General features: G+C 35.4%; 1 protein-coding gene across 3 annotated transcripts in view; it reads left to right on the top strand.

The window, feature by feature from the left end:
• col19a1 (collagen, type XIX, alpha 1) overlaps positions 1-27,069 on the top strand; it is a 42,206-nt gene extending 15,137 nt beyond the window's left edge. For 2 of the 3 annotated variants that reach the window (XM_026277701.1, XM_026277700.1), the window contains 7 exons: positions 521-640; positions 1,010-1,072; positions 20,869-20,922; positions 23,552-23,587; positions 24,872-24,901; positions 25,797-25,823; positions 26,154-27,069. In XM_026277701.1, coding sequence (XP_026133486.1) covers positions 521-640; positions 1,010-1,072; positions 20,869-20,922; positions 23,552-23,587; positions 24,872-24,901; positions 25,797-25,823; positions 26,154-26,273 — 450 coding nt within the window. In that variant the 3' untranslated portion in view covers positions 26,274-27,069. The remainder of the gene's footprint in view (positions 1-520; positions 641-1,009; positions 1,073-20,868; positions 20,923-23,551; positions 23,588-24,871; positions 24,902-25,796; positions 25,824-26,153) is intronic. The other variant, XM_026277702.1, reaches the window with a different exon arrangement.
• The last annotated feature ends 330 nt before the right edge of the window (positions 27,070-27,399 follow it).

The following is a 27,399-nucleotide window of genomic DNA, read 5'->3' as shown; positions in this document are numbered from 1 at the left end:
AATTTTTTTTTTTTTCAAAAAAACGAAATTAATTACATTTTGAAAAGTATTAAAACAAAAACTTATTTTAAATTGTGATGTTTCACAATAATACAGTTTTTACTTAAATAAATGAACCCAAACTTTTGAACGGTTGTGTATTTTTGCAATTCTTGACAGACTTTTAAATTAATTTTCTTGCACTTTTGGTTCACCAAAAGTATTTAAACAAATTATGCTGAAGAAAGTTTGCAAATGCTGCTGCCAAAGTCATTAAAGTTGAGCTCTAATGCAGTTATTTTTTTGCCCACATCTTTGATCATATTAATAACTTACAGAACCAAATGATATATGTTATGTAGCTCAGTTTGCCAGAGTTATGGATTTCACAAGAAGATTTGTATGCGTATATTATGCATGCATAATGTAGAAAATCTCCATAAATCCCATCTTCAAGGAATTCCAAGTGGATAATTGATTATCTTGGTCTATATTTTAAGACTTTAACAGTAGTCCATGTTTTTATTTTTAATCTGACCAGTGTGAACCTGTAGTGACCCACAACCCCACAGCGGCCCCAATGGTCACAGGATACCTCCACAGAATGCTGTCAATGCCAGCCCAGCTGCCCACCGACCAATGCCACTGTCCTACTCTGAAGGTAAAGTTAAACCATATAGGCATTTTTTAAATGAGCGAGTTAGTGCTCCACAATGGATCCTGAGGTAATGCCGCATGCAAAATGAATGGCCAATTAAAGCACATTTATGGCAGTCTGTATACCTGGATGACAGCCAGAGGCAGAAATAAAAGCTTATTAGAAGCAATTTAGCACAAATAAGGGGGTGTTTGGGCACAGACATGCACTTCATCAGTGGGCGACGTTCAGCTAATCTCTTCTGAAGTACAAAGAGCCAGAGTTCAGGCTTTAGACTGCTCTTTGAATTTTGATCACAGCATTTTAGACCTGATACAGAGAGCTGATTTAACATATTAACATTGCATAATGTGACTTATGTGTATTTGAAAGGGGGATCAAGGGCTTCCGGGTTTGGCAGGACATTCTGGACAAAAGGGAGATAAAGGAGACATGGTAAGGAATTGGTTTCATCAACGTCACACATTGATTTTATTTTATTATTATTTTTTGTTCTTTAATAACACAAAATTGCTTAGTTCTTTGTTTATTGACATTTCATAGATTTTTCCGAGTGCATGTGCATTACAACGTACACTCTGTTTTTTTTAGAACAGGTTTCTAAAATTGCTTTATGGCAGTTTTCTTCTCATGATTTTTCAATAACTTTAAATGTTCGCCTATATATAATTTGTAGTAGGCTTTAGTTTTTGTTGTTGTTTTTTGGAAATTATAATATAATGTTATTATCCAGATTTTTGGCTTCTCTGTAAAGCATGCCATGTTCCCTTCCTTGTGTCACATAGAGATTCAAGCCACTGCAAGAATGTTTGGAATCCATACAGATGAACAGCTGATGATATGTTTGTTGAGGACAAATGGTCATTAGCCTAATTAGTTTGTTGTGTTTTGGAATAGAGACATTTCTTGACAAGAAGCTGTTGCTTAGTTTGGGGTGGAAACTTCAGAATACCTTTTGAGAAAAAGCAGCCAATAAATGAAACTCCTATAGGACTATCTTCTGCTTTTCTTTCTACATAATTAATGCAGCTGCTGCCAAAATAGTGCCCCCCCCCCAAATCCAGCAGGAAATGAGACTGTGGTTTTATTGATTTTTTTATTTTTATTATTATTCTGCACAGCAGTTGCATTACCGTAGCCTTTGTTGAAACTGGAATAGTAGACTGCATATAAAAATTGATCAGACAAATTTCTTTTCTTCACTTAATTGCTCTGTTTGAGCAACAAAGCTTATTGCAGTAGGTGTTAACCCATGAATTCGTGTTGTGGCATTTGGTGTTGCCTGCTGCTTCAGATGTCAAATTGATTCCCGTGGAAATGACTGGTCAATGTCAAACTAAATGTGTCTTGCATTAATTTATTGACCTCAAATATGATGCAGTATTTTCTTTATCTAATAGAAAATGGAACTAGTAATTACTTTTGGAACAAGAACATGACATTTTATTTCAAGGACATATTGAATTTATGATGCATTTCCAAGTCATCGTATCAGTGCTACGAATGCAACATTTTAATAGAGGTCTGCTGAAGGTGAAAGTGTATTGTATTGTTTCGTAGGGGCCTCTGAGTTTGATAAAATCATTTTTTGGGGCTAGTGGAATCTCAAGTATTGTTACAGTTGACAGGCTGGATAATTGGCTAATTCAGCATTTCATGACACTCTAGGCTGTTGTTTTCCTTCTTTGTGGCTCACTATAGATGTTCATGCTCAGGTTCTCATGTTGTCAGGGTTGGAATGCTACACAGCTCCTGTGGAATAAGTGGGCAATCCCATGGGATATTCTAGGATCAGGTTTAACGCTTGTCGGAGACTCAAATCTCCATTTGCAGTAGTTTAAAGTCAATAGGTCATCACAGGGAATTTTGTTTTCCATTGTACTATTTTAGAATGAAACATTCTTACATATCTGTCTTCTGACTTTCGTCTTGTCATGGTAGGGCGGTTGTTAATCAGTGCTTAGTGTCAGAACTGTCTGGACACACTTAATTTGTTGCCTATGTAAGTGATAGTATAAGGCAAAGGGACATTTTCATTCTAGAAAGCATTTAATTGGACAAAGAAACTACATTGTTTGCAGTGAATAAGTCATTTTGGTCTTATAAAAGCTTATGTCAACCAGAGATGGGGACTCGAGTTTGAGACTCGGACTCGAGTGCGACTTAAGTCGCACAAACAGTGACTTGAGACTCGACTTGAGACTCGTCCTCGAAAGACTTCAGACTCGACTCGGACTCGAGCGCCGGGACTCGTGAACAATGTTAATTTTTAGTAAACGTCAGATGAGCTCGCTGAGTTGTGACGTTCGCGAACGAACCGATTCTTTTGAACCGCTCATAAACATGAATGATGGGAGCCGAGTCACGGCTGGAGGGGAGCCGTTCTTTCTGTCGCTCTTTTTTCCTATGCGTGTTTCAGAGCGCGTGTTTCACACAGATGCACACAAATGAGCTCCTCCGCGAGACAGAACAGTTATAGGGGGAGGGGCGCACCCAGCGCAGGCCAACCCTTTATAGCGTGATGATATTAGTTATTAGTTGTGCACGCATCCTTCACGTGAGTACTCCAGTGGAAAAAACCCTGCGTGCCTCTGTCATTGGGTAGGAGCGGAGCCATGACGTTTTGCACAGATATTCATTGCAGCCCACTTTGTTATTGTTCATTGACTTGAAGGGGCTGATGTCCTATTTGCAAAGTTTACAGTAGTAATAGTATGTAGACATTTCCATTTTATTTATTCTAATTTTATCTACTTTAAATATTTTTGGTTCTCTATCAAAATGTTCTTGTGTGATAACAATGTTCTTGTGTGGAAGAGTTAGTAGTAAAAGCTGTTTTGCACAGAAATTCATTGCAGCCGGCTTTGTTTTTGATGTTTATTTGTGAGTAGGTATTGTATGAATAACATAAGTCAGCGTAGCTTTGTTCATTCTTAAGCCAGACAAGAGGTGTGCAGCTATACAGCCAGGACAGACAGAAGGCCATTACTGAATCCATAAATGCAAAATACAGATATTAACTTAAAAGTAAAGCATTCTTGGTGTTTTTGTCATGTTGCAATAGCCTGTTTACACTGATTATATACCAAAATCAAAGTTGATATTGTATGCTAATAAATAGAGTTGTCATAATAACATATTACATGCTTTGAATTCCTTATATATAGCTATGCAGTGTTCTAAGCAGCTTGGATGGGTCGCTGTACGTGATGCAACATTTATTATAACCAGAGACTTGACTTGGACTCTAGCTCAGAGACTTGAGACTTGACTTGGACTCTAGCTCAGAGACTTGAGACTTGACTTGGACTCTAGCTCAGAGACTTGAGACTTGACTTGGACTCTAGCTCAGAGACTTGAGACTTGACTTGGACTCTAGCTCAGAGACTTGAGACTTGACTTGGACTCTAGCTCAGAGACTTGTGAGCATCTCTGATGTCAACTTTTTGGAGTGTTTTAATCATGCTAAAGACTTTTAGACAATTATTTTGATGGCATTTTCTCATCTAAAATCAAATATTCTTGCATATTTGTCCATGGACACAGTAAAGTGCTTACTCTGGACAAACTTAAATGGCCTCAGAGCTCACAGATATGGACTAAATACATTAAAACTTGATTTCTAATCACATGGGGTCACATGGGGTTTTATTTTGTTAGCATTTATCATCTAGAATCAATTGTTTTTACATTTTTGTATTCTAGCTGTTGTCTTAGCTCATTCATCAGTGTTCATTGTCAAAGCAGACTGGACTAGGGCTGTGCATTGCCAAGAATCTGGCGATATGATACGTATCACGATACAGGGGTTGAAATACGATATATTGTGATACATTGCGATACTGTAAGCAATGTGATATATTGGGATATTTCTTATTTTAGGAATAGTATATTTTGTAAGGAATGCTGTCATTACACCACCATATGCAAACCTTGGCAATAAATAAATAAAAATTGTTTAACCAGAACACAGTGGGATCTGCATTTGCAGTAGTCAGTCCCTGTAACATTCAATGTTATTGAACCACTTTTTTGTGCAGTATGGCTCAAGGCGATAAATTAAAGTGCTTGCAGGATCCTTTAATAAAATAAACAATGTAAAAACAATAAAAGCATAATCTAAAAAACCAAGCCTTGTGCATTATGAAGAATATAATACAGTTGGCTTGATACCTTTATCTCAAACGATGTCAGATTAATTAATTTAAGTGGGTACAGTATATAAAACAGTTGAAAAATATGGATTCAATAATGTATATAAAAACGAAGCCTTGTGCATTATACTGAATAATATTCTGTATATGTTACAGTTGGTATGATAACATTAGTGGCATGCTCTAATACTAGAATTTACTGTCACTCAGGTTTTTTTAGCGATGAAGGCCATCTAGCGGTCGGGAGATAAACTTGAAACTAAGCAAATGCCATGAATCTTGAATTATATATATTTTTTAAATATCGATATTCGATACATTTTTGAGAATCGATACAGTATCGGCAAACAAAATATTGCGGTACTAACGTGTATCGATATTTTCTTACACCCCTAGACTGGACACTTCATTTATTGTCCTTATTGGTATTCAATTTGCTTGTAAGACTTTGCTGAATGTTTACTGTGATTAAACACCAATGAAAGTGAAAATACCATGAAGGTTTGTTGATATAATTAGTCTAATATTTAGTAGCTGTGCACTACCACTACCACAAGACTACGTGGGCATTTAGTTTTGTACACATTGTAATGAATATCTGTGCAAGCTCATTTTAACAACTTATTTTTCATTTTAAGACCCCATAAAACTGTTTGACAAATGCATTTTTTCTGATTATATAGTCAATATCCTTTGTTTAGTAGTGAACTATTTGCTATTTGCTAATGCTAGCCAGTTTCAGATTAATCATTTTATTTGAAAATAATAATAATAATAATAATAATTGTTTAGGCTCCAGTAAAGTCATTTTATTTTAGATTTTTTTTAAAGCTAATTGATGGCATAAAAAAAAAAACATGAGCTATAAGTCACAAAACTTAAATTTTCATCATGTGTCTTCTTTGTATAAAAAGTTGTGGTCACATAAGCCTGTTTTGTGCATTTGCCACATTTACATTAAACTCGTAATACAAAAGCTTCTGAGAATCTAATCCCCATGTTTCTGACATTACATTTAAGCCAAAAGGCTCATCTCCAGCACTGAGAGAAGAAACTGACCCACATTTTTTGGATGTTGGAAACTAAAAACGCATTACAGATAAACGAAGCACATGCATTTTAAGGCTGGTGATTTTTTTGGAGTCTCCCGCTGGTTCTGTTCTGTTATTGCTTTCTCAAAGAGAAACATCTGAATATCATAGACAAGCAAGCTGGGTATCAAACAGACATTTTAAGCTTTATGTTGGCAATGTAATGTGTCAACAGCACACTGTTCTTGGTGATGGTTTTTTTTTCTTCGAATAAAAGAAATGCAAAATTATGGAGGCATGGAGGATCGGTGAGTCAGCAGCACAGTGAATGGAAAAGGGGGGAAATGATATATTCTATTTATAGACTGCATTCAAACTTATTTACTTACTAAAGTTACCAAAAAACTGATAAATTTAATAAATTGTCTGGTAGTGTTTCTTACTATATTGAATTACTTGGCTTGCACTGCTTCTTGTATATTGTTCCTTTGTACTAAAGGGTCTGTATTTAGTTGATAAAAAATAATATTTATTTATTTCATGCACTCTGGAAGTTATATATTATCTTATAATAATAATTGTGCTGTTAATAATAATAATAGCTAACATAGCTTATATATATATATATATATATATATATATATATATATATATATATATATATATATATATATATATATATATATATATTTAAATATATTATTATTATTATTATTATTATTATTTTTATAAAACAGTTATGCTTATCTTGAATTTTCATAATATGTTGCATAATAAAACTTGACAAATGTGATCCAATTGTTTGTGAACTATGTATTTCAACCTAATTATCTTAATTGAAATGTGGTTCAATATAACATAAGGTGTATAAATCTGGCCAAATCTTAATGTTGTAATACTACTAACCAACAACCATTCAAGTGTAATTACAAAAAGCTTTAAATAAAAAAATAATAATTACAAACTTTGGTGATTCTAGCCAGGTGATTAAATAGATAAATTAGTAATGTGAATTATATCTGTTTGAAACAGAAAGAGAGTCATAGTCTCTGACTGTGAACATGTTGACCTTTTAACCCCAAAAGAGAAAGAGAGTATTAAATGCTTCCAATTTGCAAGGTCGGGGCCGACCATTACAGTGTTCTGAGCTATTAAGCTTACAGAATGTCACCCAAAGGTTAATTGCAGTGACTTACACAAGAAGCCTTTTTGTGGATCAGTTCGAACATGTCTCTTGAAAGAGTTTGTACCAAGCGATGAAAATTGCAAGTCGCAATCATGTTTCATGGATTGAGGGAAGGGGATTAATCGCATGAGGTGTTCTGTATAGAGTGAACCAGCGTTTCTAGATCCTTAATACTAGTTGATGCACAGCATGTACAAAATGCAATTACCTGGGCTGGTTTTATTCTTATGGAGATGTAGACCTAGACAACATCTAGAGATTTCTAGATCACATTGCCTTCCTAAGAGCTTGCTTTCCTTGTAATCCAAGATTCAAGTAGATACCGAAATGACATGAGTGATTTTTGGCCAGCAAACCTGAATTTGGGGATCACCAGCATGCCTGAATTATTTATGAACTGGAGTAGTTATTTTAATGGCCTCACAATTCATTTAGTCTTACTAATATTCTTTGTAAACTGATTACAATCTAGGAAGTTTCAATGTTGATTTTTGGTGAAAGCGTCAGTCTGGTTTGATTAATAGACCCCATAGTTTAAAAAGGAAATAGGAAGTTGTTTTTTTGTATTATTTAAATGTATTAAATTGATTACATTTCTTTATTATTTTATATCATTTCTTTCCTGCCCCACCTCAGTTCAACACTCAAGCCAAATACTTCCACTGTAAAATACTGTATGTTTGGCACATTACAAAGTTAAAAGAAAACACTAGATTATCTTAATTTTTTTATTAATTATTTAATTATAATGTTATTGTTATATTGAATATATTTGTATTTTAAGTGTGTATATTCTTTTGTTGATCTTCTTAGATTATTTGTTTGTTTACTTATTTTAGTTTGCATTTATTTGTTTAATAAATAAAACCATAAACTAATAAATAAAATCATAGTTTTAGATTTCATACTAGTTTGTATTATTTATTACATTTTATTTTAATTTGTAAAGTAGTTTTGATTGATTTTAGTTTGTGTATATTAGTTAATAAATAAAACCATAAACAGATAAATAGTCATAGTTTGTTTATTCTAGTTTGCATATTAGTTTATGTATTACTTTCTTTATTTATTAGTTTATCTTAGTTTGTGTATGTTTAGTAAATACATTTTGTATAGAAAATAATCAGCCCCCTTTAATATTATAAATGTTTATTTAAAAAAAAAATATCCAGCTGTATTTACTCTACTGTTTGCAACTTACAATATCCAAGTGCAAGATATAACACCAACTGTCAGAAAAAAGAAAAATTAAAAAAAGAATTGAGTTGGAAAAAGTATCATCTCCCTCCTAAAAATGACTTGTAAACTCAGTTGTAGCTACTGTACTCACCTTCTCATTGGCTCACAAAAAGCCATTTGACTTTCAACCATGATCAGCTTGGTCATTAATCATTTTGATTAGTTTAGCATGAAAATAGATTTTCTGAAGCATTTCAGGGCCTTTGTAGTGCAACTGAAGCAAACTAAAGCAAACAATCAACTATGAGTGGCAACGCACTGTCAAAAGACCCTGAGATAAAGTTGTGGACAGGCAAAAGATGGATACAAAAACATTTCAAAGACTTCATCAATGCCTTGAAACACAGTGAAGTCTGTTTTTAAGAAGTGGAAGGTATTTGGCACAACACTGACCCTCCCTGGATTAGGACCTTGCTCCAGACTCCATCAAAAAATTCTCCACAGTTGTATGGGAGGGTTGCAAGAAAAAAAAAAATCTACAAGAAAGACCACATGCAGTCATGACTTGAAGGTTCTGAGGCAGAAGTCATGTTCAGAAGTCATTTAGTCATGAGACTAAAATTGCATTATTTGGTCTCAGGACCAGACAATGTGTCTGTTAGAAATCCAGTACAGCTCACCATCCAAATAACAGCATTCCTCCACTAAAGCATGGAGGTGGTGATATTCTGTTATGGTGGTGTTTCTCTGCAGCAGGGACTGGAGCACTTGTTAGGATAGAAGGAAACATGGATGGAGCAAAAAAATTGTCAAATTCTTGATAAAGTTGTCAATGGGAAGAAGGTTTACTTTCCAACATGACAATGACCCAAAGCACTCAGCAAAACTGAGCACACAGTGATTGAAGGAGAAAGATGTGTATGTCCTTGCATGGCCTAGTCAGAGCCCAGACTTTAACCCCACTGAAAATCTGTGGAATGACTTGAAGACTGCAGTCCACAAATGCTCACCATCAAATTTAAATGAACTTGAGCAGTTCTGCAAAGAAGAGAGGGTAAATATTGCAGTCTAGATGTACAAAGTTAGTAGAGACATCTCCCAACAGACTAAAGTCTGTAATTAAAGCAAAAGGTGATTCAACAAAATACTGACACCAGGGGGTGAACCTTTGTCCAACTCAGTGATTCTGTTTTTTTAATTATTATTATTATTATTGTTACATATTGTTGTTATGTCTTTCACTTAAGTTGCGCTGAGGAAATACAGCTTGATAAAACAAACACTGTGTCAGTCTTCATTTCAGGCTGCAAAGCAACAAAATGTGATTATTTTAAAGGGGAGTAATTCTTTTCTATACTGCAAAATCATAAACAATTAAATAAAGCCATGTTTTCTGTTCATAATTTAGTTTTGTATAGTAGTTTGTATTATCTATTCGATTTCATTTATTTATTCTAGATTCTATATTAGTTTTTTTTCAATAGTTTGTATTATTTATTTTATTTTAGTTTGTATATTAGTTTGTGCTTTTCTTTATTTTTTATGTATTTATTTGTGTTCTTTATTGTAGTGGGTCCCGTCCTTGCTCAAAGACAATATCCCACAGCATCCTCTGAATATTCCTGCTAGTACTACACGTGGACCACAGACTTGCAGTAGTTTTACTCTATTAACCTTGACTCTAATGTTCTCAGGCAAGTAAAACAAGGTTACTGTGGGTCTTGAGCTTGTAGCCTCCCAATTATCAAGTAATTTTATCCGGCTCTGCAGCTGCTGGCCAGTGTGTTACAAAGAGCCCCAGACAGCTGCAATGGTGTTGCGGGAGTTCGGAGCACTAGACCTCAAAATCCACTACTTAATATGTCAATACGGGATTGTCCTCCAACACACCTACCTGCCATGTCTTCTCTGGGGGGATTCAGGAAAAGACAGAATGGCCGTTAAGAGAGAAGGTATGGTATTTTGAGTGGCATGGCTGTGGTGTGAGTATGTTAACGGAGGCTTTCAGCTCTATCCCGCTCTAAGATTGATGTCACACTAACAGATTTGTATCATCTCAATGTACTTGAGAAATCATTAGTCTATCATTAGTTCATTTCCAGTGTCTTCATGGGTAATAATAGGTCCACAATCTGCAATCGTCACCGTTAGACTTTTAGCGTAACATGCAGGGTGTCATAAATGTATTTCAGCAGGATAGCTGCAGAAATTGCGAAAGCATTCCTGTGAATTTCACTGTACTGTGTGACAGGTGGTAAACGAATTCTGGTATTACGCTGCAGATGTTTTGTAGCCTTGTAGATCTCTCATGAAATAATTTTGGTGAGCTGTAAAACAAGTGAGCTGTAACACCCTACAGGATAAGTCAAACCACTTGAAAATAGCATCTCTAGAAGTGTAAGTAATCAGTGATATTTCACTACAAAACGGTTTTAAAAACCCAGTGAAACAGTTATTTAAAGATATCATCTTCATGTCAGTGCTGCCTTCAAAAATACCTTATTTTGACTAATATTCTTTGCATATAGCAGTCCCAGGTTAGGGGCTCAGTGAGATTTAAAAAAAAAAAAAATCGTTTTTGAAAGTGTCTTATGCTCACCAAGGCTGCATTTTTGTTTAATAAAAAAAAACGGTAATATTATAAAATATTATTACAAGTTATATGGATTTTGGCTATATTTATTCAAAGGAGGCATATGCATGTATATTTACAGAAACCACACAGAGAGCCACTTCAGAAATGTGCGTGGCGTGGCTGGAATAAACAAGCATTGACTAGAGAGACCGCAAACAACTTCAGTGGTCATATCAGAGCCACACTGCAACACAGATGTGTGCAGTGTAAACTGTCTAAGCATGAATGGTAGGGAAAGCCTCTTATACTGGAGAGTGGCAACGTATGAAGTGTTTCTTGGAGGTTATATTACATTGAAGAATGATCACATAACTTTTTGCATACGCCATGTGACCTGTAAATGCAAAAAATAATATATATATATATATATGTTTTTTTTTCTATTGCAGTTTTGCTAATTATTCCTTTTTCGCATCCTCATGCAAGCGAAAAACTTTTTTTTTTTTGCGAAATTGATGCATTTCCATTTCAGCGTATTTTCAATTCGCATTTTCAATTTGCAGAATTTGAAGTGTTATGGAAACAAGCCTACTGATGAACCGTGAGAGCTGTATTTGTCCAATATTGCCACAGCATTTGGTGTTTTTTCTGCTGAAAATGAAGTCAGTTGCTTTCTTCTGGGTGATGGGGGTATAGCTGGATCTCCTGATCTTGATGGTCTTTCTGGCAGCAAGATGAGTCTGTGTGGATAAATGTTGTTTTTGAAATTTTTGAAGAGAGTGTAGGTTGTCTAGAAGACTTTGAATAGCATCTTAGAACTAGTAAGTGGCTTCCAAATAGAGTTTCTGTTACTGTTCTAATAGGTTCTTCACATATATTATAGGTCTGATAGCTCACTTCACAGTGCTATTCCATTCAGTTTGAGGAGACATTTCATGAAAGCATGTTTTTTGTCTGCCAGTGGATCTTCACAGGATGCATATAATCTGCTTGAAAGGTTTATTTTATTCTAGGGTGTCTCAAGAGACCTGAAATTAGATTACTGTGATAGTTTTTTTTTTTCCATCAGTCATTTGGGATTAGATGCTGACAGACCACAGGGGACAAAGTGTGCAGATTTGTGGCGTCACATGCTTTGTATCGGACTGAGCTGTTCACTTCTAGAGTCTTAATCGAAGTGGTGCTTTGTGAGAGAAAAAGTTTTGATTGAAGGGAATTACTTACTGGAATTGCTACAGCTGCTGGAGATGGGCTATGCAGGTTGTTTGAAGTTTAACCGACTCTGACTGAAGACATCTGGGAGTTTAGGCTGTCAAAATATTAAGGTACTAAACTGATATGATCTTTTGTTTAGTAGAAATCGTTTTTTGGGGGGGGTTTAATAGTTCATGCAAGGCAATACTGAATTGAAAATCTTTTTTTCTTCACTGCCTTTATTTAGCTCGAACTGTTTAAGTTTTTTTTTTTAGATCATTTCAGTCTTTGAACTCTCTGTATTTTATATATTATATTTTAAGGCTGTCGAGTGATTGAACGTTTTTAAGCGAGTGAATTAGACAATATGCTTAGTTCTAACAAATCGTAAAACCAGCCTAGATAATTAAACATTATGTACATTTTTATAGTAGCATAAAATGGGACATTTGAATTTGTTTACTGTGAGAAAAAAAAAAAATCTGTTGAAAAATTTATAATTTCCATGCAGAAAATTACTGGTTTTCCATAAAGTTTATGGACATCTGTGAAAATGAAATACAGAAAAGGTCCTAAATATTAACATGGCACATTGTGCTGTATTTATTATTTATTTATTTATTTTTTACAAACTTTTCTTAGTGTTTTTTTCTTTCTTTCATATTTCTGATCATAGTCATTAGGTTACAGTTCACTGCAATCCACTGAAAAATAGTATTTTTCTCTTTTTTTAAAGACGTCATAAAACGTAAAACTATTAAAAACAGTAAAATTTATCTCAAAACATCTTTAAAAACCATGAGCATGGCATTTTAAGGATTCAGTCACTGTCAGTCACTCTTACTTAATTTAAAAAAAAATTTTTTGCAGATCCAGAACCTAAAATATAAGCTTTCCTTAAGCCTTAGCACTATTATTTTACTGCACTGCCAGCACTGGAAAATGTATTTTCTCAAAAGTGAATCTAGTTTAGTTTTCGTCTGCTGAATGGGTAAACCTGGCCTGATGGGAGGGCACTGCAGGCGAAAAGGTAAACAGCTTCAGTTTATCACCTTGAACGCAAGGAGAATTCACAATTTGATTTCCATTTCGTGCTATTAATATATGGTTTACTTGCAAAGTCACGGTTACAGTGGAGTCTGGGTCCATGCTGTCAGTACTTCTAAAAAGCAAACACTTCCTTTTCTCCTACGTTCTCTTTGATTGTGTTACGCGTAAATAAACAAACACATTTGCATAGACTTGCTGTAGCTTGGAAACCAATGCAGCTTTGTTAGGAGTTTGCAGTAGCAATGAACTGCATGCATAATTATCTGCGTCCCTTTATGCAGATGAGCAATTTAACACGCTGTAATTACGAATGTCCAATTCTTAAGCATCTCACCATGATTAGACCAAAGAAAACACAACTGACTTGAAGAGAGAAAGAGAGAGAGTTTGTGTTGCTTTGGCCCCTAGAGAGCATAGGGTGGCACTTTGTGCATCACAGAGAGTGAACTGTAATTATGAGCTGATGCAGAACCTCTAAAACAGTTTATCTGAATCTCATTAGTGAACAATGGGCTGTCTTGGTAAACCCTCACACAGAGTAGCTTACAGTAAAGAACCAGAATTATGCACTGTGAACTAGATGTTGCTAGAATCATGCATTATTTGTTGTAGCTGAAACATGTAACATATGGTGTGTTTTTGGATATATTATTGATAATATCTAATTGGTAATACATCCTTATGAATATTTAATGTTTGAAATAACACTTATTTGTGTAAATGTTTTTAATTACAATTAAAACTTTTAATTGATTGAACTATGCTATACAATTTTGTAAATAATTAATTATTATAAGAAAATATTTAACTATTTTTACTTGAGAAATTGATATTTAATTCAGTGTATTATTTTTAATTTTAATTAGTGATGGAATTGTGTTTCTTTGAACGTTCAAATTTTTTTTATGTCCATTTAGTTTAAGGAAGTTATCTGAAAAGATTGTGGTGAAGATTTTGTGGTGGAATTAGGTGATTGATGTTAGTTGTTTGTCAATGTGTGTACAAAAATCATATTTAACAATATCAGAGTTTTATAAAAAAGCAGACTTGATGCTTTTATATGGATTTGTCGCTCAACTTCATTAGTTTTGTACTTGGTTGTCACTCCTAGAATATTTTTTGAATTTCACTGAATTCAACCTCATGAAATTCAAATTTGGCATTGCGTGCAGCTTTGCAAATTCACTTTAAATTCACAGTCTTCAATTGAAAGGCAGCCAGTTCTCACATTCTATTTGTCCGTCCCGGTACAGAATAGCATTGTTACACAACAGTGAGGAACCAGAAATGAAATAGTTTGGATCGGATCCCCAATGAATCAAACGTAACTAAGAGTTGTCGTGACATGTTGTCGAAACCAAATGCTCAGCAAGGTGCACATATTCTCAGTCATTCTCACTGCTGTCACATATTAGCGTCTTCTGAGGTCAGGCATGCATCTGTCAGCCTCACCTGCTAAACCGTAAAGCATATCTGATCCTTGGTTCACGCTGGTATGTCCAGTTCAATTGTAAGTTCACAGAAATATTGCCAAAAGACACGATTATCGAAGAGTTTTTTAGAATGAAGCAAATGAGACTATTGCCATAATGTAAGAATGCAAAACTCTTAATGTATGTAGTATTGCTCTGATCATGTCGTCTTAGAACATTTAGAAAAATATTAAAGTTTATATTGCTTTGGTTTGGCAGATATTACCACAGCATGTGAGTTTTGAGATCTGTTCTGAAACCTTATTGGAGACATATATTTTATTCAGTCAGAGACAGGAATTCTGTTACATCATGAAAAGACTCCAGGCTATCATGATTTTTTTATATTTTTTATATATTATACATTTAAAATAATAATAATAATAAAAACACCTTCTGACTTATTTTAGAAAGTCTGCTAAGACTTGTTCTTGGGAGGTTTCTTATAAGTATCGGTTTTATTTTTTCTGTTAATATTTTAAGACTTTAACAGCTGGATTAACAAACATCCTATGAATTATAAAGAGATGTGTTTTTTATTTAATTATTTTTTTTTTTACCTTTTTTCTAGAGAATACTACATTTAAAACCAAAATGTGTTTCAATTTATTTTTTTTGTTAAATGTGTGCAGGAGTTTCAGCATAAGACTGAAGTATAAGTAAAATCCCATAGTCGATGAAAAGAGGAACTCAATGAATCATTAAATGGCTCATAATACAATAAAACTTAATGCATTCTCATTTTCGAAACGCATTTACTGCAGGACATAAGTATAAATATTGTACCATGGTGTTTTTTGAAAAGGGGTTACTTGTTTTTTTGTTTATAATTGTATTTTTATTCAAGAGCATAGTTCAGGACCGAGCACTTTACTTTTATAATACTTGCATATGCCTGTTTTCTGGACAGCTTGTATATAATGGATCCGATGAGAAACTGAGAAAGTGCTTGTGATTTTTTTATTTTGTAGACTGTCAGGTTTTTTTTTTTTTTCTACAGTCAGGGACATTGGCAAGGGTACAGTGGCCCCATCCTTGATTATATTGCAGTGGTGACAGGCAGTTTTACAGCCCGTCTGATAGATTTAGCCATACTTTTGGGAATGTGTTTAGACTGAACAGCCTCCCATGTCATTCAACTGGCAATTGAAGTGTCTCAGAAACACCCATCATGGCCAATTCTGATCAAGATTTGATATGAAAATAAACTTTTACCAGACTGCTGTTCTCACTGATTGATGTAATGGTGGGAAGAGATTTTCGCTCATTGTAAGCAACAACTTTATGATTTCTGCTTCTGTACTAAAACAGGGCTGAATGTATAGATCGTCAGATCTGGTTTACATCTTCTCATGATGAAAGTATATTGCTTTCTTTAGGAGGCCCTTCTCCATTGGTTGTTTGTCCTGAATGTAATGTAGGAATATACGTAACTGTCTGTTACGTGACTCTGTTCCCCTTAAAAAAGTATCATATGACCCCTTTAAGTGCACAACTGGTTTGAATCTGGCAGAACACACATTTCTGTACATAATTATTAGTTCCATTGTTATCAGTGAAATCTGTCTCATTAGAGAGTCATTTATCTTTGTAAATGCATTCATAATTTTTTTCCACTCAGAAATGCTTTATGACAGATGTAAACTTCTCAGCTTCGCTTACTTGACGTTGGAAATAGACATGTATCATCGGTTAGTTCACAGCTGTGAGATGATCAGTTTGTGCCAGTGTTTTGAACGGTTTGTTGAGAAATCAAGGGCAGAGGCGTGGATTCGATGCAGTGGTATTTATATGACGTCAGTGTGAGAGTTGCAGTTGTTTAAGAATGCGAGTGTGCGATATCAGATGTGAGACACAAAGAATACTTTTGACATTTCATTGGGAAAATCCTTACTGTAGTAATGAATGGCTATTTCATAAATATGATTGGCAGATAGACTGTAGATAGCATCGGCCAAGACTTTCAAGTTACTTTCACTGAAAAAGGCGCACTTGAATGGATACGGAAGAACAGATAACTCTCTTTAACAAAGCTACTGTCAGCTGCTGTTTGAAAATGTGCTGCATTTTCTCAACACAATGGAGACATTTTTCAAACTTCAAACTTCCCTCAATATGATTGCTGAAAAGTCAGAACTTTCTAGTTTCCACGCTTTCCTTAACTATAAAGTGCTTTCAAATCACACATTAATTGAGCAGTAGCCTTTTTTTGTACAGTATGTTGACTGCAGATAGCCAGACCGCTAATGTGCACTAATTTGTTATTGTCTGCAAGTGATGAAGGCACTGCACACGAAAAATTGATCTGATTCTTCGATTAATCTCAGAAATAGTCTGTTAATTGTCTTGGTAGTATCTTGTGGCACTCAGTCTTTGTGTCTCATCACTCTCCATTCAGACTGCAAAGCCACAACTCTGCTAAAACGTCACTTCTTTTTCCATGGAACTGTTGTTTCAGTATGCTGTGTATCATTACTCTGATTGTAAGGGTGAAAAGGCAGCAGCTGGAGAGCCCGTTCCTGCGGGAACACCTGGAAAAGATGTAAGAAATTTGATTACTCTTCTGTACCTCAAGACATATGGCATTATTCAGAGTCACCACCCTGAGTCAATACATTCTTATTGCTGACTAATTTAAGTCTTTTAAATTCAATACCTGATATCTAAGGCCCATAGGGGTTACATGAGAGCGTTCAGAATGGAATGTGCATGAAGCCGTGTATCACTTGTCTGTTGAGACACTCAGAGCAAAACATGGCATGTTAGTTTCACTATCCTTCTGAATATGACAGGTTACCTGTAGCGTTAATTTAAATGTCCTGTGCTATGAAAAGAGGCAAATTTGTTTTCGATATTTGACTGCAAAAAAATTCATATGACATACTTAAAAATGTTTATTTGAAAGGTAGAGTTCAGGTGATATTAATGATAGACAGATTCCAGTGGCAGTGGTGAAGAAGCCCAGCATGTTTTCCTAAATGAAAGTTTGATTCAGATAGTATCATCCTGAGTGCTACTACTTCAGACGCTTGTAGCAATGAATCGCTGAGCAAATGGAAACTCACAAGAAGCATTTCCTGGCGTAACCCCATTGGCATTTGTGGGCAGCACTTGAGATATCTCTGTTACTCCACTGGATCTTGTTCCAGAGGTCTTTGAAGGCCTGCCATTCAGCATATCAACAGGTCTCTCTGCTTAAAACATGCATGCCTCTGAGATGGGCTGTGTTCATTTGAATTAAAATTTGATCTCAATCAAAAGCTGGAAAAATGCTGTCGAAGTCTGTTGCTGCACATTAAATGTTAAATGTTAAAAACTGAATCAAGTGGCAGCTCCATACACATTTATGCTAAAGCTAGTGTAAGAACTAAATTTTATTTTTAAACAATTGGTGTCAATGTGAAGGTTTGGTTGGAATTTCCATGTTGGGTTTTGGTTTGCTTAGTATTTGTTTTGTTTGGTTCCATTTTGTTTTGTTTTTATTTTTCATTCAGTTTCATTTGTTTATGTTTGCTTGGTTTCGTTTGGTTTTGACTGGTTTTGTTTTGTTTGGTTTCAGTTGATATTGTTTTTTTTGTTTTTTTTTTTTTTTTTGGTTGACAGTGTCAATGTATGTAAAGTCTTGCAGGTGTCCTAGCAGAATAACCACATTTATACTGAATTTTCAATCTACTGTTTTATAATTTTAAGCCTGTGTAAGCCTTTTTATTTTAGCCAATTGGTGACAATGTTATTTTGTTTTAAATTAAAATAATAATAAACAAGTGTAAGAAATAAATGTTGAAAATTTGAAAGAATAAACAGTCACCATTTGATTTTTATTTTTTTTATTTTTTTTACTACGAGGTAGAAACATGCATCCATATGAAAACCTTTTTGTGAAATGTTTTAATTGTGTTTTAATATTTCTTTAAAACAAAATCTTAGCCTCTTGATTTAGTATTTCTAATGTGATGATATTCATATATTAAGTGCTGCTACAGTGTCCAAACACTTTTTGGGACTGCTCTGCGTGTGTGCCTCTGTATTGGGAAGATGCCAGATTGTATTGTGACCTGGCCCGTTCTGCAGCCAGGATGTTCTGTGCAGCACATAATTATCAGGCAAGTGAGCATAGATCCCTGCGGCATTTTGACCTCACACTGGTGTGACGTGACTGAGAGAGGGACACAGCCCTGATTTTAACCCATCCTTCACCTCCCCGCTTGTGCTGAAATGCCCCGGGGCGAGCAGAGGCTAACTATGTAGTCAGTCTCTCCATCCTCATTCCCGAGGTCGGAGCAGCCTGTAGGCCTGGAGCTCAAATCAAGTCCCTCTGAAAAGGGCAAATGGAGCTGTTCTTAACTGGGGCTGCTCTCGGGATGTGGGACAACAAAGGAAAGGTGCACTGGTTCCCTCAAGGAGTCATTAGATTGTGCTGAAAGCTGGAAAGGAGTGCTCTCTCCAAAGACCCCTCTGAACATGCATCATTTAAGAGCAGCCGAGGTCTAACCTCCATCATGCTGTCCAATGCGAGCTTCCCTTCACTGCAATCCTGATCAAGTTCAAGTGCATATTGTTTCTTATATTTATGTTTGATAGCTTCACCCGAAGTTTATCGCTTGCTGGATTGAGGATATATTGAGAATGGAAAACTAACTTATTGAACACTGCACGGTATACACTGTATATGGCCTATTTTCTTTATGCATTATGCAATGGTGAATGCTTCAGATTGTGGGATACAACATTGTCACTTAAAGGGGACAATGGATGTGCATTTTCCTCACTTTGGTACAATTCTTTTGAGGTTTTCATGAAATGTCTGTAAGATATTTTGGTTACAATTTCTCAATAGTCGTGTAAAATAACACCCATTTTTACCGTGTCAAAAATAGCTCTGTTTATAGCGACGCGTTTTGGTGCATGTGTCTTTAAATGATAATGAGCTACTCCCTTTTTAATTATATTTAAAATTACATATTGTAATTTGTCAAATATTTTATTTATTTTCATTCATATTAAGAATATATATATATATATATATATATATATATATATATATATATATATATATATATATATATAAAGAGAGGAGAATATCTCAGTGTGTGTGTGTGTGTATGATTTTTTCTATTTTATTATGTGTTTCATATTTTAATATGTTCTATTATTTCATATTTTATATTTTAATTGAATTTTAATGTTATTTTCTGTCATTATTATTATTATTATTATTATTATTATTATTATTATTATTATATTTATTTAGTTTTTTTCCCCATTATTTATTATTTGTATTTTTATCTATTTTTTTACATTTTTGTTTTGGTTTTTTATTTGATTTTCATTGAAATCTGCCTGACCAATTGGCAGGTTTGTGCATGGTCCCAAATAGCATGCATGTAACAATGCTCTCTTGCAATTTCATTGCCTATTTTTAAAGAGAATGTGCAAGAGAATGAGAAGTGCTGAAATCACAGGTTTGCCAGATTTACACATCTTACTGTATTTGTATTGATCTTGTTTTATGGAGAAGGTCTCCAGATTAGTGCTCTCTTAACCGAGCTTTCACTCAACTGTCGTGACAAGCTCCACCATCATAAGAGTAAATAAGTTGCATCTCTATCCATGAGCTTGGAAACATGATTTAAAAAAGGGCAAGGTGCTCATCTGGCCCTGATATAATTCAGTATTAATAGTCTCACTCAAAAGCCTAACTAAGACAAATTGCTCTATTTTGAGGGCCAGCGTTTCTGTCTCTCTAGTACCCTCTGACTTATTTCAGAGTTCTCTCTCTGCCGGTCTTGATGTGTCACACCTAACAAGAGCTGCTGTAAATGTAGTCTGTCAATACTTGTCAGGCCTCGTTTATCAGCCACCTCTTCTCTGCCGGTTTTTCCTCATCCACCTTCCCCCCCCAATCATACCTGTCCTTTTCAGCACAAGGAGTTTTGACGTTGCCTGTGGTTTTGCCTTATCTCCAATCAGATTCCCTCTCACAAAGCCCTGGCAGGCAGGTGATGGGAATTCTAATCCCGGCTTCAGCCAGAAGGCTTGAGAAAGAGTGTGTGTGGTTTTGTGTTTATATTAAGGGAGTGCTATTTGTGCAAATCATTCTCTAAAGAGCACAGAAGTGAGAAAACAGATTTGTCATTTAAATGAGGCCATCTCAAAACCTTGAGACACTCATTCTTCCCATCAGTGTGATAAGCCGCTGCGCTTCACCAACATAATTTTTACTAAAATATGGCTGGAGCGGCTTCCAACTCGAACTCCTAGCTTGGGGGACATCAAACTGATACACTGTCTGCTGACTGGAAAGATTTTCACCCTAAGTTGTTCTGTCAGGATGCTGTGAGGAGACCAACTCTGTGATTAAACTGGTTCCTGTTCTTTGTGTCTCCTCAGGGTTTGAAAGGTGATCCTGGACCTCAAGGCCTACCTGGTCTCAAAGGTGATAAAGTAAGTCACCATGCAAGTTTGATTTCTTTACCAACCTTTACAAACTACAGCTCAGAGAAAGATAGAGGCAGAGTCTCTGTTTTTCAGCGGTGAGCTTTCCATACATTTTTATATACCTGTACATTGCAAGCCACAGAGGTCTATATGTGAGTCATTCTTAGGAGACTCTGCCATTTGCTCATTTTAACATTTAAAAGTTAAAAAATGTCACTACTAAACTTTCTAGAACTCATATTTTCCCTCCTAAGGCCCATTGTACCAGGGCCATACTACCAGAGACGCCTCCAACCAATATTCAGATTAGCGGCTAACGGACAGCCTTGCAAAATATCAATAGTTATTTGTTAGAATTTAGGAAATGTCTGCATAATAAGGTTGAACAGAAAATGAAATAGAGTATGAACATTCTTTTTTTTTTTTTTTTTTATCAGAAGCTGGAATTTTAGAAAAAAAAAAAATATTTATGTCCGTATAACTCATTAAAGTGCCACTTTTATGCCATTTTGGGTGGCCAATCAAAACAGACTTGGCCAGCTGACCAATCAGAGAAAAGTAGGGTCACAGAAGGAGGAGTTTAGAGAGACAAGCTTAGAACTGCTTCGAACAGATAATTTGAGGGTAGTTGGAAAATGAGATGATATTCAATGCATATTTAGAGAAATTTAAAGCATGTTTTGACCATGCATGCGTGTAAACTTATTGCAGAATGCTTCCAAAACAATATAAGGAACCTTCAAAAACAATGACATAATAGGAGCAAATTATGTATATTACATTTTGTATGTTACAAATGCAGTGATGATGAATGGACATGCTTTGGCTGATGTTTTGAGTAAAAAAGTCATACTTTCAAAAGCTTGGGATCTTTATGATTTGGGGATGACTTTATTTTTTTTAAACTTTAAGTAGTTAAATTCAACATTATGTCATACATTTTATGTATAATGTAGTTCAATATTTCAGCCAAGACTGAACACAAACCTTTTCTCTGCAGTAACTGTTTGAATCAGTTATTAGTTGCGGATTGTAAAGACATCCTTTTTATATTATATTAATTTACTAAAAAGAAGCACAATCACTGCTGGTACAAAGAAACATGTCTATTTCCAGTCTCTGATCATGCAGCTTATATTGCTTGTGCTGAGTGTATCATGCAGTAAATGTCTCTGTAAATCAGACTGATGAAATGCTGCTCAATTTTGTGGGATGTGGGAATCAATTTTATTACTTGAAGTCACATATGTAGTGACCGGGAAAACCATAATGTACACTATGTGAGAACAAATAAGAAAATAGAAAATGCAGTGTGACTAGTATGTGATTATTGAAGGAATATTTCCAGATCACAAACAGGTTAAGGTCTATTGGCAGCATACGTGGCATGCTTCCGATTACTGCAGACACTAATTTCAATTCGTTTGTAAAAAGAATGAACAATATGATTTTTATTAAAGCATCTACCATGGGAGTCTATAGAGCAAGGCATTCCAGAGGGTTTCAGAACAGAGATGTGAAGCTCATATTTTTGTAAGACATATATTGTAATGACAAATAGTTTCAATATTCTCAGAGAACATGTCTTCATAAATCCCCCTAAAATATTAATGTATAAAACAAGACAAAAAAACATTTTGCCAGTCTGTTAAAATAAACATTAAATTAAATTAAATTAAATTGTTACATTCAAAATAAATTATTTTGCTAAATTATTTTAAATGGGTAAATATTATGTGTGTTTTTTTTTTTTTTGAAATTTTGTAGAGGATGTTTTCAATGGAAGTTCCAGTGCAATGCTTTTAAGCGCATCACCATACTATAAACACTATTTTTGTTTGTTTTCCACAAACACGTTATTTTCTGTGGTAACAGAAGGCATGTCACAGATGTGGTTAGTAGAACACAAATCGCCTTTAATCTAGAACTTTCCTTTAAAATGCCTTCCAGAATTTCCAGCTCATCCAGACAGACCTTCACAGCAGGGAAGATGTGGCTTCAATGAAACAGAATGTAGAAAGAGCTTCATACTCTGATATCTGATTCCCCAACACCCCGTGCACACAGACCACAGCGGGACTGCCTTTCAAACAATAGATCAAATGTTATTCTCTAATTAGCTGCCATATTACCCATTGTCTTTTACAGTATTGGGGTTCTTTGTTTGCACGTAATTGTCAATGCAGTGTTTTCAAGCCTTGAAGTTCTAATGAGCTCCTCTGCGTTAGAGCAGAGAATAACCAGCTTCTTTTCATCTCATCTCCCAGTCAGACAGAGGGAGGGAGGAAACCGTTAGTTTGGATTGAATCTGACAGTCGGAAAGACACGTCATGCTCTTCAAACCTAGAACGACTCTGTATATCTTCAAACAGGCCAGCTTTAGGTGTTCACAACTTTATATTCCTGCAAACTTTGATGTGGAGTTTCTGTGGACTTAAATTGAATTTGAGGAAGGCTGTGTCTGTTTTTGTCAAGGGCTTTTGACTTAAACTGATATCTCTGCTTGTATTTCATAACCCTGAATATATGAAAGTCGTTCATTTAAGAGCAGATAAGCACAGATATAGGGACAACCTGGTCGATTTATTTATTTTTTCAGATATGCCTCACAGACAATTTCTTGTCTCTGCTGCAGGGGGAACCAGGTCTGCCAGGTCTGGGAACACTATCGGTACGCATCTCACTGCATGCTTTTTCAGAGCTCAAAGTAGAAACGCACTCTTTTTAATCAAAACCTTTAGTGAAGCATGATCTGCATTATTAATAATATGCAATAAGCACTGAAATTAGGTTTATGGAAAGTCATTGCTTAGGTTTTAGGAAAAGGTTTACATGACCAATCGCTGGCACAGATGTGAGAAAGGTGCTCTAACGGTGTGCAATGATACGTACAGTCTTTATACGATAGTAAACAGAATTTCAAAGCTTAGAGAGAATTCACAGTTTTATCACCGCTTCGACAAGAAATATTAAGCAACACAACAGTTTTCAACTCTGATAATATAAAATGCTTCTTGACCACCAAATCATAATATTAGAATGATTTCTGCAGAATAATGTGACACTGAAGACTGCTGAAAATCTAGCTTTTTTTTTTTTTTTTTTTTTTTGCTGTATTACATCTGAGTAAATGCAGTCTTGTTGAGACTTCTTGTAAAAACAAAAACAAATTAAATACAGTATGAAATGTGTTGTGATGCTTCATGTTAATTTTAATACTAAAAATACTGCATTGACTCTCTTTATCTTCGACTAAAGAAAATCTATTAAAATCAAAGAAGAGCCCAGATATGCTCAGTCAGGGGCAACCAACAGCAGTGTGGAACGACTGTGGAGGTTAGACGTGTCCTGCAAGTAAAGCGCATGTGATTCCACACATCATATCAGGGACACGTCCACTACATCTCATAAGACACCAGAATGGGGTGTATGCTTTTGTGTGAGGATATAGTAATACAGCTCTGCCTCTTTATATATCATGAACATTAAACTACCCCCAGCGGAACTATATCAGGGTGTAACAGTTATTTACTCATGCTAATTTTACATTTTATGAGGACAAGCAGGAATACCAGGGATTCACACGTGAGAGCCGACAACACACTTGCCACATCACCACTCCCTCTTGTAGTCAAGTTGTAAATCTCTCAAGACTAAAACATTTAACAAGCTTTAGCAGCTGAAATTCTTGAAGTAAAAAAAAAACAAAAAACATTTAGCCAGTATTTTTGAGGATGCCAGCTGAAAGATGACACCACAGTGTTTTACTCTGCATCTGAAAGGCTGTCTGTGTGTGTCTTGTGTATATGTGACCGGTGTGTTTCGTCCTTCCGGAGGGTCATGTGATGTAATGATATGTTTTCCTGACCTTTGTTCTAACAGTGTTAACAGCTGAAGTTAATTGCTGTCTTTCTTTGATGAGACACATGGTAATTTGTCCTCCACTTTCTCCTAGGTTGAACAGCAAGCTCAAAAAGGGGACCAGGTAAACATTTCATTTTTTATTTATTTTGCCATGTAGCAGTGCATATTTGACAGATTTGTCTTGGTAATTTTATTGAAGTGCTTGTAAGGCAGCACTACTGAAATCCACCTTTTTCTTGATTTTATTTGAACTTTGATGATTCATAGCGAAAGCCTGTTTTTAATTAAACACAGCTATAAAGATCTGATGGTGCACCTTCTGAAATTTCTGTAGCTATTACAACTAAAACTCCTCAAAATCTTATGTAGCTAATTTCAGCTAAGCTGTTTTAATTGTTAGAATGTTCAGCAGTCAAAATGTATTCAGAAATGATGGCATCATTGTAACCGTTACGTTCAATATTGTGATTGGTCTCTCCTATCTATTTCTAAAAAGACAGTATTGTGTTATGCATTTTCTTACAGAATTATTCTTTAAGAAATGATTCAACAAGGATGCAATAAGTTGATCAAAAGTGAAAGTGGAGGGATTTATAATGCTACAAAAGATGTATATTTAATAAAAAAATGCTTTTGAACAAAAAATTGTTATGAAAATTATTAAGAAATGTTTCTTGTGCACCAAAAGGATCATGTTACATCGAAGACTGCTTGAAAATTCAGCTTTGCATCACAGGAATAAATTATGTTTTAAAATATTTAATATTAAAACAGAAATCTTATATTTGAATAATATTTCACAATGTTACTGCTTTCACTGGATTTTTTTTTTTTAACAAATGCAGTCTCTAAGCTTAAGACTTATTATTCAAAAAATATTATGAATCTCAAACTTCAACAACAATACAGATAAATAAAGCTTAGCCTGAAAATGTTACTTGGAGACAAATGTAAGTGATTTAAAATATTCTGAGAATCTGTATTTCTTTTGTGTTTGTGTGTGTGTGTGTGTGCAGGGTCCCCCAGGAATTCCAGGAGAAAGGGTAAGCTTATCAACAACATTTTCTTGAATTTATTTCATCATTTTATTTGGTTGTCTTCCATAATGAAGTTCACCCATGAGCTGCAACATGCTGTTTGAACATCTGTCTCTCAGCACTTTAGTAAGTGCGGGCATGTAAACCCGTCCAGGCAGAGCCAGCTGCTATGTCCTCATATTTAACATAAATGCTGCTTCTGGATGTAATCATGTCTTGGGGGGCATTAATGACCATGGACATGTGGAAACCTAGATCTGGACCAGCCTGCTTTAAAGTATGTGCTGCAATTCCTTCTGAAAACTGAAACCCTGATCTTTTACCCATCATCCCCAGGGAGATGCTGGCCTACCCGGTCAGCCAGGAGCACCAGGGAAAGAGGGCAAAAGGGTGAGTAAACCAAAGCAGGTCGCTGCCTGTGTGGGCTGGATCCATGTTGCATATATGTATTTGTGAGAACGACCCATCAGCGAGACAAGCCGAAGCCTTCGGGAGTGACCCTGCAGCAGCTGGATCGAGAAAAAGATCATGGAGCTCTGTGTGGGCTTGGTCTTATGGGAATGATTCTGAATATTCAACTGTAAGGTCAGTCGCGTGTGGCCGACCCCAACAGGAAACAATCTTAAGGGTGATTTACAGTTCAATCGTGACATGCTCGAACATATTGAGAAAACGATACCGTTTCATTATTGATTTTATCTTTAGTTTCTCAACCCCTCCTGCCAAGGGTTAATTTGTTGGTCTGCCGATGGCATGAAAGCTTTATGTGAAATTTGACTGCCTGCAACAAACTGCAGTTGCGCGTTCTGCTTATTTGAATTACCTAAGCCGTTGAGCCGTTTCACTAGAGGCACGCTAACACCTGTTAACGTGAATGTTATCTCGGCTCCTCGAGTGGTTAATGGTCCTGAATGCCGTACAGTTGTTTCTCGACACCCTTGAATGTGATAAAAAGTATAAAAAATGCATGCCACTTAGATGGAGGAGAATACTTGGGTCCGCCGCAGGGACTGTAAGAACAGCATTAAGCCCATTCAACAGAATGAATGAATATTTATTATCCTCTGCAGTGATGTTCACTGGAGTGTTATCATGACACTTTTCATGACTTTATCATGGCATTTTCAGTTCAATGATGGATTGAGTGATGCACCGTGCCATAGACATCTGGATTTTGTCCACACTGGTTGGACGCGTTTCCACTCAGAATGGTAGTACAATTCCTTCATCAAGTTCACAATTGGTGTTTGTATTCAGGATGCAACTAAAATAATTACTATATATATATAAATATATATATATATATATAAGAAGTGTACTTTCGAGGCACAATGATATATGCATTTTCTACAGTCAGTTAAGCATTTTATTAAACTTTTCTCCGAAACGAGCACAATGTTGTAGCCCTACCTTCAGTGAGATCAAAAGGCCACTACAAGCCCAAGACCTTTTGTGGAAAATTCTGAACATAATGTCAGCTTCTACCATCATGATTCCTCTTTAATTGGTTGTTGTTATAGAAAAAAGCTGTTTAGAATCCATACACTGTGTTCTAATGATCTTGTGGTTGGCTCCCCACGAA

This window comes from Carassius auratus, chromosome 13, assembly GCF_003368295.1.
Source record: "Carassius auratus strain Wakin chromosome 13, ASM336829v1, whole genome shotgun sequence".
NCBI classification, from domain to species: Eukaryota; Metazoa; Chordata; class Actinopteri; order Cypriniformes; family Cyprinidae; genus Carassius; species Carassius auratus.
Note: the sequence above shows the minus strand (reverse complement) of the source record. Positions and strands in the feature narration are given on the sequence as shown.